This window comes from Corvus moneduloides, chromosome 3, assembly GCF_009650955.1.
Source record: "Corvus moneduloides isolate bCorMon1 chromosome 3, bCorMon1.pri, whole genome shotgun sequence".
Taxonomy (NCBI): Eukaryota; Metazoa; Chordata; class Aves; order Passeriformes; family Corvidae; genus Corvus; species Corvus moneduloides.
In genome coordinates, this window is record NC_045478.1 from 96,975,996 (window position 1) to 96,992,816 (window position 16,821).

General features: G+C 40.0%; 1 protein-coding gene across 2 annotated transcripts; it reads left to right on the forward strand.

Annotated features, from left to right (window-relative positions):
* The first annotated feature begins 339 nt into the window (after positions 1 to 339).
* KCNG3 (potassium voltage-gated channel modifier subfamily G member 3) lies at positions 340 to 15,288 on the forward strand. 2 transcript variants are annotated; one of them, XM_032102863.1, is made up of 2 exons: positions 340 to 1,083; positions 9,772 to 15,288. In XM_032102863.1, the coding sequence occupies exons 1-2, from the start codon at positions 440 to 442 to the stop codon at positions 10,415 to 10,417; spliced, it is 1,290 nt and encodes a 429-aa protein (XP_031958754.1). In that variant the 5' UTR covers positions 340 to 439; the 3' UTR covers positions 10,418 to 15,288. The 2 variants fall into 2 exon arrangements, with proteins under 2 accessions (XP_031958754.1, XP_031958755.1); XM_032102864.1 differs by having other exon boundaries at positions 341 to 1,050.
* Positions 15,289 to 16,821: the final 1,533 nt, after the last annotated feature.

The window sequence follows — 16,821 nt, forward strand, 5'->3', positions numbered from 1 at the left end:
CGTCGCCGCGCCGCCCCTCGCTCGCCTGCCAGCCGGCACCGGCGGAGCGCGGCGGAGCGCAGCGGAGCGGCGCCGGGCGCGGAGCTCCCCGGCCCCGCCATGCCCACGGCCGCGCCCCCGCCCCGGCGGGGCCCCGCGGAGGCGTCTGCCCGCCGGCGCTGAGCCGCGCCCGCACCTGCGAGCGGCATCGCCGGGGGGACGCGCGTTCCGCCGCGCTCCGCTCCGCTCCTGCGCGGCCGCTGGGGCGCCCGCGGCGGCGTCTCTCCCGCTGTCCCTCCCTCCCTGCCTCCCTCCCCGCCCGCTGCCCGCCCCGTCGCCGAGCGGGAGCCGCCAGCGGTGCGCGCAGAGCCGGAGCCGGGGCAGCCGCTGCCGCCCGCGCTGCCCCCCGCCTCGCCGCTCTGCCCTGCCCGCCGTTCCCCTCCTCCGTCCCGCCCAAGCCATGAACTTTGGCCGCGGTCCCTCGGTGGTGTTGAACGTCGGGGGCACCCGGTACTCCTTCTCCCGGGAGGTGCTGAAGGATTTCCCGCTGCGCCGGGTGAGCCGCCTGCACGGCTGCCTCTCGGAGCAGGACGTTCTGGAGGTGTGCGACGACTACGACCGGGAGCGGAACGAATACTTCTTCGACCGGCACTCAGAGGCCTTCGGCTTCATCATGCTGTACGTCCGGCACGGCCACCTGCGCTTCGTGCCGCACATGTGCGAGCTCTCCTTCTACAACGAGATGATCTACTGGGGGCTGGAGGGCTCCCACCTCGACTACTGCTGCCAGCGCCGCCTCGACGACCGCATGTCCGAGACGTGCACCTACTACGCGGCGGAGGAGCCGAATGGCGGCCTCGAGGGCAAGGGCCGGCGGCCACCGGGAGCCGAGGGCGGGAAGTGGCTCGAGAGGATGAGGAGGACTTTTGAGGAGCCCACGTCTTCCGTGGCCGCCCAGGTCCTGGCCACCGTCTCCATCCTCTTCGTCATTGTGTCCATGGTGGTGCTGTGCGCCAGCACCCTGCCCGAGTGGCGGGCGGCGGAGAACCGCAGCGTGGAGGAGCAGAGCAGGTACACAGCAGAGTCAGTGAGGGAGCCCTCAGGGTAGGAGGATCCTTTATTTTCCCGCTGTCCGGTCCCCGTGTGTCCCGTCCAGTGTGTCCTTCCTGCTCCTTGTCTTGACGGTCCGTGGCAGTAGCCGCCGCCGGCGGAGATCGTCTGCGCGCCTTGAAACTCCGGCCCTGAGCTGGGGGCCGGGGAGGGATGTCGGAGTGTCGGGGGAGTGGCGCTGCTCCGCATCTCCGGCTCCCACCGGGCTCTGCCGGGCACCCGTGGCCCCGAGCGCAGGGGACGGGCGGGGGACGCCCGGAGCGGCCGCGCTGCAGGCGGGCCGGGGCCGGCGGCAGGCTCGGGTCTGGGCAGGCTGGCACGGAACGGGGCCATCGGGATACGGCTCCTATTCGCAGTGAGGGTGCCCCTCCGTGCAGGATCTTGGAGCTCTTATTGCCCCCTTTAAGGAGACACGGGACCACATAGAGAACTTCAGACACTCGGAAAATCAATTTAGGCCTTACGATTGTGGAAAAAAAAAGAAAATAACCCCCCAAAAGAATGCAATTCCGTTGTCCTTTCCTTTGGGAAAAGACCAATCCTGTAAGTACTCTGCATGTATTCGTTCAGGTCCTTCTGCTGGAGCAGATCCAGTGCCTGTTACGATTCTGCTCTGGTAAAATCTTGTATGTGGGAACAGCCTTACCCCCCCTCCTCCCTTTCTATCTCAGATTCTCTATGTGGGGAACATAGGAGATGATCAAACTGCACATTGAGCTCTTGCAAATGCATCATTCAAGCGCCCCAGTGTATGAATGTAACAGATGTTTACATTTCCTTTAATATCCTTTAAGCATAATAAACATTGCAAAACAGTTGCAGAAAACAGGGCATGGGGTATAAGACTCATTCCTGAGCCTTACTAGTAGGAACAAACCTTTTTCCATCTGCTTGTGACCTCAGATTAGGGTTATATTGATGCAACTCTTGCACTCACTCTTCTGTTCCCTCTCTCTCTCCTTCCTCTTCCCTGTTTCCTGGAGAACAAAAGTGAGACCAGTCTTGTAGAATTTCTCCCATAAATAAGACTGACATATAAAGAAAGAAGTAAACATTTCTGGTATTTGCTGGCTTCTCCCTTCTTTTAAAACAGACAGGATATTCAACAAAAAGTTTTTAGCTTCTGCTCTGCTAAAAGGGCACTACAGTGAAATTGCAGCCTTGTCATTATGAAATCATCATCTTTTACCATAGAGTTAATTGGAACGTGATATATTATATCTTAGTAGCCAGATTAATACCTTGGAAAGTATTTTCATAGTTTCCATTAGCTTAATGGAAAACTGTACCTGTATTTCTCATTGTAGTTGAGCCAAAGAATTAATTCTATGAACAAAAAGAAGGCAGATGCAGTTTGAGAAGCTGTTGATTCCTGATTCAGATATGTCAAAAGAAGGTCCTAGAGGTTCCTCCAGTTAAAACACCTTACTTTAGCTTTGCAAGGTTATTTCAAAGAGTAGATTCTGCGGCTGACCTCTCTGTACAGCAGCAAAGAGCTGAGATACTCCCAAGAGGCACAGGAAAATAGATGCAACTACATAGCATTAACCGCATCAGTCACGTCTTTGTTCACATCTTCATGGTGGGGGAATCAACAACAAGTTTTCTCATACTGAAAGAGTTCAGCTTGCATTCAGCTTGCATTCAGCCATGGCATAGGATGTGTAATTTTTATTTTATAGTGCCTTTGTCTTCAAGATCATAATATCACTCTTCTGAGCAATTGCAGGTTGTGTAACAAGTGTTAGAAGGATTAGGTCCTAAGTACTTGTAAGATGCACTATAGCCAAACAGTTCCCAGGGCAGTGAGGGCTGCTTTTAGAACCAAAAGGACGACTACCAATAATGGGGTGAGTTTCTTCTGTACCAGCTATAGTAGTCCATGTTATTGCAACAAAAAATAGAGATAACTAAAAGTAGCAGCTGGAAAGTTTCTACCCGTGTCACAAAAGTCTGTCACATATAAGCACCAGTACAGACTGGGTCATTTAACCCATGCACCCTGACTGCACAGGAACTGATCCCAATCTGATGGCAAACACACGGAAAATAGACAAAATGTGCACCTCTCTGTCCACAGGTGACCACCAAGGTGGAGCCACTCCTCTCTTTTTTGCACATGCTGCATCATTGCTAAAAAGCCTGTTATAGCTAGAAGAAACAGTGTGTTTTCTACAGTTGCTTTTAAGTGAGTGGTCCAGTTTAGTTATCACTACTTACACATGCCACAGGATTGTATCTAACATGTCCAGTTGTCATCTGAATTTATTTTCCTTTATGTGCTTATGATTTCTTTTGCTTGTAGTTATTTCATTTAAAATTAATTGGGTTTGCAAAACCTAAGTAGCTAAGTGGCTTCTTTGAAAGTCTGACCACAGAAATCCCATGGAAGTTTCTGGGATTGCATACTCTGGCAATACAGTCCCTCTTAGCTGAGAAGGCTTTTAAGAGTCTGTCCACTTGTTTCTGACACATTTAAAAGTTTGAAACCAAATTCTGTCTTGTTTATCAAACAATGTTCCTCATCAAAATAAAGAGATTCTATCTAACATAGTAATAGAAAAATTTGAATTTTTTTTCCCAAGAGAAATTGTTACATTAATGCTGTACACAAGTGAGTTTTGACTTGCATGGCACTGTAATACTAGTATGAAGATTGTACACTATTCCAAAAATGTATTTTGAAAAGTTTTAGGAGTGAAAATTGAATGGGCTAATCTAGAAATCCTTAGGCTGTAGATTTGGATGTAATCAGTTATTCAGCTCAGCATAAGCCACGGAGGTGATGTGAGAACCACCTCACAAAACCCAGCAACTCTGATATTTTCAGTCTCTCACAGTAAGCCTCCCTGCCCTTGCCTCAGTGTGCTATGTCAGAAAGGTGGCACATGGATAATTTCTGTGGCTGACTCCCATGGTAACCATTCCCAAGACTGCTTTGGACAGCCGTAGTGAAAGCAGCTGACCAGCAGTGTGTCTCCAGTTTACCTGGACATCATCTCAGCAAGTGAGGGGGTCACTAACTCTGGCATTTACAAAATCAGCCTCTTTAATGAGGTTTGCAGTGAGGGTTACTGGTGCTGCCAGCTAACACCAGCTGTGTTTGTTTTCCTTGTATGAACACCTCTTCAGCAGAAGAGGAATCGAGTCCACCAAACTTTTCTCAGAAACCAGTGCGTTGTTATGCCTTTTCAGGGTGACCACACTCTCAAAGGATGAACAGCTATGGCTATTTCTGATCCCTTGTGATAACACCCTTTAGAGGGCAACAGAGAACTCCGCGAGTAAGCTTTTTTCAAGGAGAGATGGATGAGGAATCTGACCTCAGAATTTCACAGATATTACAGACACTGAAATATAATTCCCTGATTGCAGAGGGGTTGCCTTTCCTAGGCCTGTTCTCAGGATAAGGGATGAGTTATTAAATTTATTTCATTCTAAGATTTTTGCTCCTTTCCCTGCCTTGGCAAGTTCCACTTACGAGAGCTAAAGATTTGCATTAGATTTGCAGAGTTTAGGAGCAGACAGCAGGAATGCCTTCTGTTGCTTCTGGCAATTTCAAGTCATCTTTGCTGTCCTCTGAACTGTGCCAACAGATGCATACTGTGAGTCTCTGCTCAGGGACCTGTCCATACACTGATTGGGAGCGCAATCTTCTAGGGAGAGCTTCTTGAGCCTGTAATAGGAAATCACTTGAAGCTGCTTGACTTACTGACAGCATAGTTCTATCTACCTGCCTTAAAACTATTTTTCTAATGCTAAATACGAGTAGCTTGTTAGCAGTAAGAAGAGATGGTTGTCCCCTTTCCACTTAATAATTGTGATTAAGTTTGTACTGAAGTAATCACTGACTTATCAAGCCTACATGATTGCTGTGTTCTTAAGCAAAAGCAAATAAACACCATAGTTTCTCCAAACAGCATCTCTCATCAAGTGCCAGTGAGCTTTTTTTAATCTCTGCAAAATATCAGCCTAAAAAATTGCATTTGAATTTTAGACATACAAAAATTATTATTCCTTCATAGTGGTGGAATTTCAGAACACCTGAATGTTCATGTTCAACATCTCTTCAAAAAACAGTAGGAACTCCTTTTCTGGACAAGATCTAACTTGAATACCACATTTTTGCTAGGCTAAAACAGTGGGCTGAAGGTAAAGAATGGAACTACGGACCTAGGTTAAAAACACAGACATGGATTCTATTGAATTTACCAGCTCTTTGAAAAATAGAGGTGAAATAATGAACAGCTATATATCACTGCCTGAGCACAGCAGAGCCTTAGACTCACCAGGATTAGGTGCCAGTCGTGTTCAACACATATGGAAAAGATGCTGAGGATCTCAGGGCTCAAGATGTTCGTACTCAGGTTTCCCCTTCAGCTATGAAAGGGATTTGCCCCTTCGCTGAGGACTGCTGGGTCATTACAGCCTCCCACACAAAGCACCAGGGTTTAATGCATGACAACATATGATTCCTACCAAAGCAGGGACAGAATGGAAAAAAAGCCAGCAGGGTTTTTACTTCAGGGAAACTAGCTGTTCTGTGGCATTTACTCCACAGTTTGTAGTGGGAAGGAAGCCCTTCATTTCTAAAGGATTGAAAAACCCCGAACATTTGCTGAAATCACTTAGGAGTCTTCCTGAGCAGGAATTTTATCATTCTGGCTACTGCTTGGACATTTTTCAGGTTTAATGTGCTTTACATGGAAATAGGCTTTAGCGACAATTTAACAAATCAGTGCTGACAGACTTTAATCTTTAATCCTGTCATATACTGTCTTTAATCATATCATCTGTTTTCCTCATGTATCCTGTTGCTGTGTATGTTTTATTTACAAGCTTAATAGATAATAGTGCCACTAAGGAATATTTTGGCTCGATTTCAACCAGCTCACCGGGGTTATTGAAAGTATACAAATTTGCAAGATGGCAAGAATATTGCAAGAGGCAAAGAATATTGCTAAGTTGAAACAATTCTAAGATAGTTACAACATGGGGGGTTTTTTTGTAATAACAAACTAATCTTGTTAGTGTTTGAAAAAAATTATTTCTGAAGTGGTTTAACTCATTGTACATAAAGTAGCTTATTCTGAGAGAAAGTTATCATATGGAACAGAAAAGCGAACAGTGATGGGATTACAGGAGGAACAAGGCTTGCAAAGGCTTGATTTTCCATTTATGGACAAAAGACTCATTAGGGCAATCTTGAAAGTCTGTTAAGTGTCAAGCAGCTTAAAATTTTAGGACGAAAACCCTCTTTCATGTGCTTAGGTCTGGGACAATGAACAGTAAGTTGGAGCAGAAATAGCCTGTAACTGAATAAAAATTAGGACTTAGTATTTTCTCTGATTATTTATAAAATTTGTGGGGAATCTTCAAGGAAACATTTTATAACTTTCTTTTTAACTACCCCTCTCCTTTTTGGATACCAGCTATTTTAAAACTGAAAAAACGCAACTAACCGAAAACTGTGATGAAAGATTATAAAATAGGTACTGTATTTTTACCAAAAAAAGTCACTATTTAATTATATCATTATAGATTTTAATACAGCATTATTCTAAACATAGGCAATAAAAGCAATCTGTCCTGTGAATATCCAGAAAATATTTTAAGAATTGATTATGGAAAACACATATACTTTAGTCTTCTGAGTACATGCCTTTTATTTAACTTCATACTCTGTTAAGTTCTCTTAAGGATTAACTGTTAAAATTGCTTTCCTTATTAGATGTTTTTATCCACTAATAAGGTTAACTATAAGGATAAGTCACTGCAAGAAGAGGAGACTTGATCTGAAAGTGGAAATGTAGAATGTAGCACTCCAGATTTCCCAACATGCCAGAGGTTTCTAGTTTTTCTCACCAAAGCACTCTTTTGTGTGATTCACCAGTACTGCCAAAATCCATCTACACAGGCAAAAAAGGAGTGACGAGAGAAGAAAAATGAAAAATGTTTCACTGATGGCTGAAAAGTAAGTAGAGGAAGGAAAAAAATAAGGGACACCCTTCTTCATTATCTTCTTCCCAGCCAGGAGAAAAAAAGATGGATGCAAAATGGGGAAATGGAAGTGCAAGTTATGACGGAGTGGCATTAACGTATCCCCCACTGCCTTGATCTTGCTTTGTCATTTTTGCATCAGTGACGTTCCTTAGCTCACTTCAAATCCATTCTACAATAAAATACTTCTTCAGTCCTTCCTACTGAAGTATAACTGATTTACAGTATTTCTTGTCCCAGGAACTGCCAGAGTAAAACTATGGATTGATCATATTTCATGGACTTTTACTTGTACAACTATTCCCCAAAGTTATATGACTACTGAATCAATGTTGATCCATAAAGAAAATTTGTACTGTATCACAACGATCAGGACTTAACTTCCTTTCAGCTCAACTCAGAGATAACCTGTCTAAGGGGTGACAAAATGGAGGAGTCATGTTTCTGACATTATCAGGGCATCAGGAGGAAATACCAAGTGAAAAAGCTTTAAATTGTATAATTAAAAATTTCTTTTTCATTTAAATCCTTCATATCATAGAATACAGACAACACTACCAGAGAAATATCATAAAATGTAAAGAAATAGCCTGTTGGAATTGTTGAACATTCCTGGCTGCAACTTTCTATCCATATACAATTTTTCTTTTAATCATTGCATGAGATCTCAACTAGCCAACATCTAAGTACATTTAGATGTCATTGGTTTGTCCATTACCATCATATTGCTGTTTGATTTTATTGGGAAAGTCTTAGGTATTTCCTCATCATATGTAAAAAGGGTTTAAGTAAACTTACCCATTAAGCTTTTTTTCTTGATTTTTTTTCAAACAATAAGGAAGTTTTCAAAAGCTTAATTTCTAAGCGAACACCTGATTCTTAAGAGCAAACTGAATTTCAAAGGTCTTTCCATTAAAAGGTACTAACATGAACTAGTGTTCTACAAGCCCTTTGTGAAAAAAGACCACTTGCTTACAGAACTTTCATTGTTATTCATGAAAAAAGAAAAACACGGTCCAATTTTATGTGAAGAAATAAGTAATCAATTTATGTTCATTTAAATTTACTTGGCTAAAATTACAATGCACCTTATGACTTTACATCAAGTCATTGTTACTGTTTCTTCTAATTTTAGCTTAAAACTAAAAAGAATAAACAAAAAATTAAATTAATAAAAAATAAATAAAATTTTAATGTGTAAAACTTCTATGAAAAAGTTAGTTTGTAGAGTCTATAATTACATCAGTTAGAGAAGAATACGGTCTTTCTAACGGGCCACTATCTTAATAATAACAATAGATTTCAGAACTGGTAAAAAATTATGCAGATGTGTTAGGGAAGAAAAATTTTAATTTTGAAATGACAGTTGGATTATCACTTGCAAATCAGTATGTTTCAACAGACACTACCTTGTTAAGAGTCCTTGCAGTACTGAAAAAGCTCTGGTTGTATTATTTTCTGGCAGTATTTTTGAATCTCTGATCTCACACCACTTTGGTTTCAGAGCTGTTGGTATGAGAAGGTATCAGGGATGGTCTTTTTCTTTGCTCAGACTGTTGGTGAAAAAGATAAATGGAGGTAAAGATTAGCTTCCATGCCCTCAGGTATTACAAAAAGTGAGCACAGTCTGAAATCTTAGGGAGATTTGTGACCACATGCACAACAGTTACTAAATAATCTCTGAGCGACATTTTTATCTTCTGTTTCTACCTTCCACCAGTTTAAAGTTGAGATATTCTCAAGTCTCATTCAATGCACTGGGACTTCAAAATATTTAAGAGCATACTGAAATCCCCTTCCAGGATTTCTTCTGCATTGGGCAAGAAGATGATCTTGCCTATTACCTTAACACTTGGTTACCTTGACATTATTGCTGCAATGTAGTTTAGGTGGAGTTACATTTAAAGCAAAAGAGAAAATTCAGTAATGCAGAGCATAGTGGTAAATGAGAGGCCACAAGCTTAGCACTTTATGTATGCACTAATGAAAAATAAAATACATCTGTATTTAGTGGTAATATCTATATAGTTGTGATATGGTTCTAGGTTAGACCCTGTTTGGGATGCAGATCAGGTAGACTGGTTTAGGTGTGTTCCTAAAAAACAAATTTGCATTAATTACCCAATGCAAATACTTATTCCTGCTTACTCCATCTGCGCTTCCATTTTAGTTTAGCAGTCTGGTTCTATACATTGCTGTTCATAACCAGACAGTTCACTGATCTACAACCCTTGGCATTCCCAAGTGGATCAGGCCTCACAAACTTAAAAAAATAAACAAAAATTTAAAAAATGCCCCAAAACTCAATGAGCAAAAAAACCCACCAAAACCCCAAACCCAGCTCTTCTAGATAAGGTTACATATTGGCATTGGTGTCCTACCGTCTCCTGTAAGGCTCCAGTTTTTGCAGGCATATTTGCCTAGTACTATGATTAGTAGCAATCCATAATTCAAAGAAAATGATCAGTGAGTGAGTTTTTCAGCAATTATCAGTTTAAACATTCACTAGACTCTCAGGTTAATTGCTGAAATCCAGTGCCAGCTGCAGGATAAGGATGGCATGGCTTTCTGTTTGTTGTCTGTGAAAGTCCAGGTGTCACTTTGGTAATATCTGTGAACAAACCAAACATCTCCTGAAGCCTTTGCACAGAGCATAAATACTGTCTTTGTTTCTTTTGGCAGGATAATTGAAGCTATCTGCATAGGCTGGTTCACTGCAGAATGCATTGTGAGGTTCATCGTCTCCAAAAACAAGTGTGAGTTTGTCAGAAGACCTCTCAACATCATTGATTTGCTGGCAATTACTCCTTACTACATCTCTGTTCTAATGACTGTTTTTACAGGGGAAAATTCACAGCTTCAGAGGGCTGGAGTCACCTTGAGGGTCTTAAGAATGATGAGAATTTTTTGGGTGATTAAACTGGCCCGTCATTTCATTGGCCTTCAAACACTTGGTCTGACTCTGAAGCGTTGTTACAGAGAGATGGTGATGCTACTTGTCTTTATCTGTGTTGCTATGGCAATTTTCAGTGCACTTTCACAGCTTCTTGAAAATGGGCTGGACTTGGGAACAAAGAATAAGGATTATGCCAGCATTCCTGCTGCTTGTTGGTGGGTGATCATCTCGATGACCACAGTTGGTTACGGTGACATGTGTCCCATCACTGTACCAGGAAGGATTCTTGGAGGAATTTGTGTGGTTAGTGGCATCGTTTTATTAGCCCTGCCGATCACTTTCATTTATCACAGCTTTGTGCAATGCTACCATGAGCTCAAGTTCCGATCTGCTAGGTACAGTAGAAGCCTCTCTGCTGAATTCCTAAATTGACCCAACTTGCATTCTGTTGTACTTACTTGCTAAGCTTTGTCTTAGAAGAGAATGGCGGAAGGTCCCTTCGTGTGTCCTCCTTGACTGGATGGTCCTGTGGAACAACATTCTCACCAGCCTGGAGAAAGCCCGTCACCATTCAGACAGGAAGGATGTCCATCTGCCTTGAGCACCTTGCAAGGAGAGGGAGTGATGTTTCAAATTTGAGAGAACAAAATTAACAAAAGAGGATTCAGAAGTCCTCAACCAGACCAGTTTGGTGTTCAGTTTGCCTTCCCACAAAAAAACAGAACAAAAAATGGGCTTAACACTGAGATCTGTCATTCCTGTAATTATATCCTAAACCATTCTAAGCAACGTGTAGCAGAAGTTTTTCAAAGATTTCAATATTAAATGCTTCACAGAGGCATTGATAGCTTTTTGCCTGAAGCATCTCCACTTTTAACTCAGATAACCAAATTATATATTGAAGGAGAATCACTGCTACTTTTATGCTTTGCAACAAAGTAGAGCTGGTTCTGTGACTCAGGAAAGATGAAGGATATGGGTCTGTAGGACAAAAAACCCTTGAGGCCTGATTCTGATCTTTGAGGAAGCACACAAATCTTCTGTAAACCAGTAAATTCAGTGGCATTTCTCTGAATTTGAGAGTTCACAAAGAAGTGCAAGAAGTGAACCTCTAAATGTTTTAAGCAAGGACTTCTTTAGGTCACAATTAATTTCTTCTCTAGAACCCAATTGTAAGTAGAAGCAAGTATTGTATTCTATAAAGGTCAGCAGAAGAAATCAGGGATTGATATATATATTTCCTGGTAGGTTAGTGGGGGAGCTCTACAAATTTTACATGCTTTCAGTTCAACTCCATCCACCTGAAGTTACATACTCAAGCACAGATTTTCCCTCCCTGACCTCCTCTGTGCCCCACATATCTTAAACATAGATACCATAGTGAAAGTTCTCTTAAGACAAATTGTAACATTCCATCATTTGAAGCGGCCTGGAGCAAGCACTGGAAAACAAGAGTACCTGCTCCCTGTCAGGTAAGACTCTTCATCATCTTAAATTCTGTAATCCTTACTGAAGGATCCACCTCAATGGAAGTCTTAGAAACAACTGTAAAAAGCCCAGAGCATACCAAAGAAAGTAAAATATAGAAGTGTGAGTTGCACTTGGCAAAATGGTGTATTCTTCAACGTTACTAGAAAATGAAAATGAATCGAGTTAGGTTCTGAAATATTGCTCACTACATTTCTTGTGTAGTTCTGCTTAATAGCGTTGTTCAGTATAATTCTGAAAGGCTGCTATGTAGAAATGTGCAGTTAGATACTAAAACACATTAAGGTACAGCTTTACAAATTTGGGTACCAATAAACATCAACAGGGAGCTTTCATGCTAACATGAAAGTTCAGAGTCATCAGCACAGCTGAAGTTTGTGTGCTTGCCTGAAAATACTGCATTTACTCTTACTGTGCTGTAGAGGCATCTTTTATACACGTAATTGTGAAATGAGTACCACCTAGAAACACTTCTCTGGAATTGCTCACTCAAATAAACCTGCTACATTGATCAGTAACCGATACATTGAAGGTTCTACCCTGAGACCTGAAAGAATCATTATCATTTTAAGTGGTCTTAGTCTTAAGTAGTCTTAAAGAATCACATTGCAAACACAATTTTTCTGAAGACCTGGAAAGAACTTTAGTAGCCTTCCTACAGACAAGCTTGACTTTCCCTTCAAGAATCCATTGTTAAGTACTGTTACAGCCATACCTCTGTTTCTTGCCACTGGTGTGTTCAGAAGGTTAGCTCTGTAGTTCCCTACACTGCTATATTTATGCCTTTTCTATCAAAATCATGTTGCTCAGAAACCTGCTCCAGGATTCCACAGAGAGGTGAATATGAGATCAGCAAAAATTTCTTTCTTAGGTGAGATTCACAGCTGATGTTAGTTAGGCAAGTAGTGACTCCAGAGACATTTAGATGTTTTACACCAGTGGAGATGCTGGCTCTGTATTCCTGCATGTGTACCTATATATATATCCTGCATATATTATATATTATAGTCAGTTGAAATGTTTGGGGGTTTTTTTATTCCTCACAAAAAATTTCCTCCTTGACAAAATTAAAATTTCAGACTTTAGTCCAAACACAGATGTTGAAGAAAATGACATTTTCATCTTCTAATGAAAAGTTATTTTGACGGTATCAAAACCATTTCTAAGGAGAAAATTGCAGGGTTTTTTCTATTTTGCTTTTTTTTTTTTTCTCTAGGTTAAAAATACCACATAAGAACTTAGCCCTACAGATTTTCATGTGCTGTTTTTAATGTGTGGGAAAAATACTGTTTGTCATAAAACTCCTTAAATCGTACTTAGTCTTTTGTCCATGTATTGTATTTACCAAACCAATACTCTGAGATACAACCCTCTTCCACAAAACACCCAAGCCATCATCATGATGACGATAGCTTAAAATCCATACAGAATGTGAATATAAAGTATGTTGCAATCTTGATTTCAAGACAACATAAAATGTGTTTCAGCACTACCTAGAAATCTAATCTTTAGATGCCTCTAGAAAGGAAAAATATAAATTAATGCACATAATAACTTGTGAATACCAATTTGCACCATGAATCATTTTGCATAAGCAATTAAGGACAGGAAGTTTTCAATGATCCAGGCTATATATGGTATACAAATAAAATGTTTCATACTTTATGAAGTGTTTTTCAGATAAGAATCCTTTCCCAGTGTAAAAATATAAATCTAATGAAAATAACTGTGTAAAGGAGTAAGTCTGTGGAGATTGTCCTATTATGTTTTTTTGAACAGTTTGTGTTCAATTTTTATATGGCAAAATGTGAACAGAATGACCTGATGTATTTTTTAATTTGAGTTATAATAAAATATTTTCAAACTGTTGTATATAAACCCACTATGGAGAGATCCTGGGGTGGGGTTGTTGTGGGTTTTTGTTTGTGTTTTTTGTTTGTTTGTGGGGGTTTTTGGGTTAGTTTTTTTCTTTCTCTTTTTATTGTTGTATGGTTATCAGTGTGTAGACTTTAGTTTCCTTACAAATCAAGCTGAAATAAAGTAATCTTCATGGTAGCCTTAAGCCAGAATTTTATAGGGTAAATAGGATGCCTGACTTCTAGTAATATATATCATCTTATTTTCAATGGACCAGTGGGTTTTTTTAGTGAAACTTTACAAAATATGAATTATATGTGTAGTCAAAAATAAGCATATTTTTAAACAGTTGAAACTGTTTTATTAAAATTTTCTGGAGACCATGTTTTATGCAGACATGGTGTGCAGCACTCTATTTCAAAGTACAGCATTTCAAAGCCAAAAGCCAAGTGAAGACAAGCTGGCTCATCTCTAATCATTGCCAGTTTGAACCCTATACAATAAAAGACTTCATGGGCAGTTTCTCTTGGAAACATTCACATCTGGAACAAATTAGATGAAATACAAATAGAATAAAACTGAAGAAAAATGAAGACACACTGTACAATTGTGATCCAGCACTTTGGTTCATCTAAAATGGAAACCAAAGTTAATGAGTTTTGAACTGCCATTCAACTGCCACTGTTTGCTGGCAGTAAAGGTTAATCATACATTATATACTCAGTTCAAACCCTACGACTGATTTATTGGGAACTATATATTGGCTGTAATCCTTCAAAGTACTGTGTGTCACTTAAAAGCACTTGATTGTTAATGAAGTCACTGAAATGGAAAGCTCTCTAGGGTATTTTTCTTCTACAGTTCTACATGAAGCATCATCCCAAATATCACAATGAATGGAAGATTATCCTTTTCCTTGATGTAAAGCTTGAAAACAATATTGTCTTGATGAGTACCCACCAAAAAGAAAATTAGTTTGGTTGACTGATGATACTAAACAGTCTCATCAGCATAGGGATGAGCCATATAAAAATGTGATATTAATCCTTATTGTACAGTGGCTTATACTGGTGTGCATAGCAGCAAGTTTGAGAAAGATTAAAATGCTGTTAATGCAAGATTCCTATCTTGATATCCATGTATTTAAAAGAAAAGGCACCGCTTTTTCATATCATGTATGCAATTCATACCTCTAAAGGAACTGGTATTTCTATTCCAAAGTAAAACTGAAGTCCTTGTGGGTTCAAAACAATGGCCCCTTCCCTTTTGGGTAACAACTACAAAAATCTTACCAGATCTGAATGCCTTCCAGGAAGTGGACATATGCACACAGCAGCCAGCTAATTCAGCAGCCAAACCCTGCCAGTTTCCTGGGAACCAGCATAACGAACAAGGTCTGCTGTGCTCTGAATTTTATCTCACCTAAGAGGTTCAGGATCACTTGAAATTTTTAGAACTATTATTTCAGATGAGCTGCTAAGGAGACACTTGCTGGAAAGTTAAATAAGCTATGCATAGTAAAGAAAGATGCTGCTTTATTAAAAAGTTTTCACTGATTCTAAAAAAGGAAACTGGCTCTCATTTTCTGTTATTTGTCTGTAAAAGCAAACATGCAGGTCAGGATACGTGATGATAGTTAAACTTGCTACATAAAACAAATCCCTGTTTAAAATACAGAGACTTAGTGTGAAAAGTCTTCCAGCTTTGCTAGAGCTGTAACAGCTTCCAGTAGCCAAAGAGCTGGCCCAGCCCACATGGAAAAATAACAAGACACTGGTCTTATAGTAAAAACGTTCAACACAAATTAGGGAGTGTGTTTCAGATGACAGACAGGTTAAGCATCAACAAGCTGCACAACGAGCAACCAAGACAGACAATCTGCGTGACAACAAATGTTAAGAGCACAGAAGATGAATCTGTGGTGGTCAAATCAATAAAATTTGAATGTTTGCAACTACACTTTTTAGAGTCCTTTATTCTTTACAAATGCAAAGGTTCATAATTTCATAGATCCCTCGTTTTATATATTGTCTGGTTATCTGTAAAGAAAAATGTACTCTATAATTTGAAAAGGTAATAAATGGGGGGGCTTTATGTGAATACATATTTAAATAGATAAAATAATGTAATAAAATTTCCTGGTCTTGTTGCTATATTTCATGGACTAGTGGTCAAAACACAAATGTTTATAAAATGTGTTCTTTTAAACAAGTAAATTCTATGGCTATTCATATTGGTACTGTACCTCTGCAAAAACTTCTTCCTTTAACAATTTTTGGCTACTGAGAAGTCTGCCATTTAGAACCCAGGAGTTATCATCAATATAAAATTTGAATATTTGAGCCAGAAGTCTGAAGCAAAAATTAAAATTAAACATCCACAGGGTTATTCTTCAGTAAGATATGAAGATCTATCATAACTATGGACTGTAGAACTGTCAAAACAAAATGAAAAGCAGCCATGTAACACATATATTATTCCTCAGGGATTATTTTTAAAAACAAATCCAGAAAAATTGACTGAATTTGGCTTCAAGTCCACTGATTTTTTTTATATTAAAAAAACCCCCAAACATCAACACAGTGTAAATTCTGGAATGTCAACACAACCAGAGATTTCAGCAGTGCAATCCTTGCATTACTGTGAATGGATATGAGACACTCTCTTGATGCTTTAAATGCAGCCATTTCAAAAGTACTTCCACAAAAAAGTACTTCATAACTAGTGTTCTTGTAAAAAGAAAAGGTTGAATATTTTAAGAGATCACTGCATTACAAACTATTCTGGTATCAAGCCTCTGCATTATTATGAGAATGAACAGACTTTTCATTTAGAAACCATGAGCATTTTTAGTTCTGTTATTTATTAGTTTTGCATAAAATCAGTCAGCAAAGGAACAGAAGAAGTAAAGCAGATGTCCACATAGTCATAGAAGTATGTTTTAGAAGTGTTTTTCCTCAAAGGACTTCTAAAATATTTGGAAGCAGAAGGGTTTTTTTAATGTTTAAACACAGTTATTGTTTTGCAGATATGCTCAGCACTTGCACCTTCCATCAATTTGAGATACAAAATGTAAAATGCACAGAACTCCCCCAAATAAGATTGATTCTTTCTGCCTTGGGGAACATTTTTTACATGTTTTTGCCATAAGACTTTTGAAAAGAAAACACTAAAGAAGATCATTAAAATCTAGGAAATCTAGAACTTGAATATTGGAATTCTTTCCCATGCACTCCAGCAATCCTCCACTTCTGCTTTTATATTTTTTGCACTGCTCCTTTACCAATATTGTAGTAACCAGGAGCCACAGAGAGGACCAGTTTTCTGTTGTACTAAGGACTCTACAGCTACAGGTAAAAATTGCAATGCTGTTCCCAAAACCCTTACAATTCAATACTGGAACACGATTCAAAGCAGGTAAGAGTGCAAGAAAGAAAGATGACATTTCTTGGGAGCATGAGTGTAGCTTATCTATTGAGCCTGATATACTG

Excerpts from the sequence above, each read along its gene's own strand:
- KCNG3 (XM_032102863.1), top strand. The coding sequence starts at position 440 with ATGAACTTTGGCCGCGGTCCCTCGGTGGTGTTGAACGTCGGGGGCACC. Across the intron at positions 1,084-9,771 it reads TCAGTGAGGGAGCCCTCAGG|GATAATTGAAGCTATCTGCA; the intron begins GTAGGAGGATCC and ends TTCTTTTGGCAG.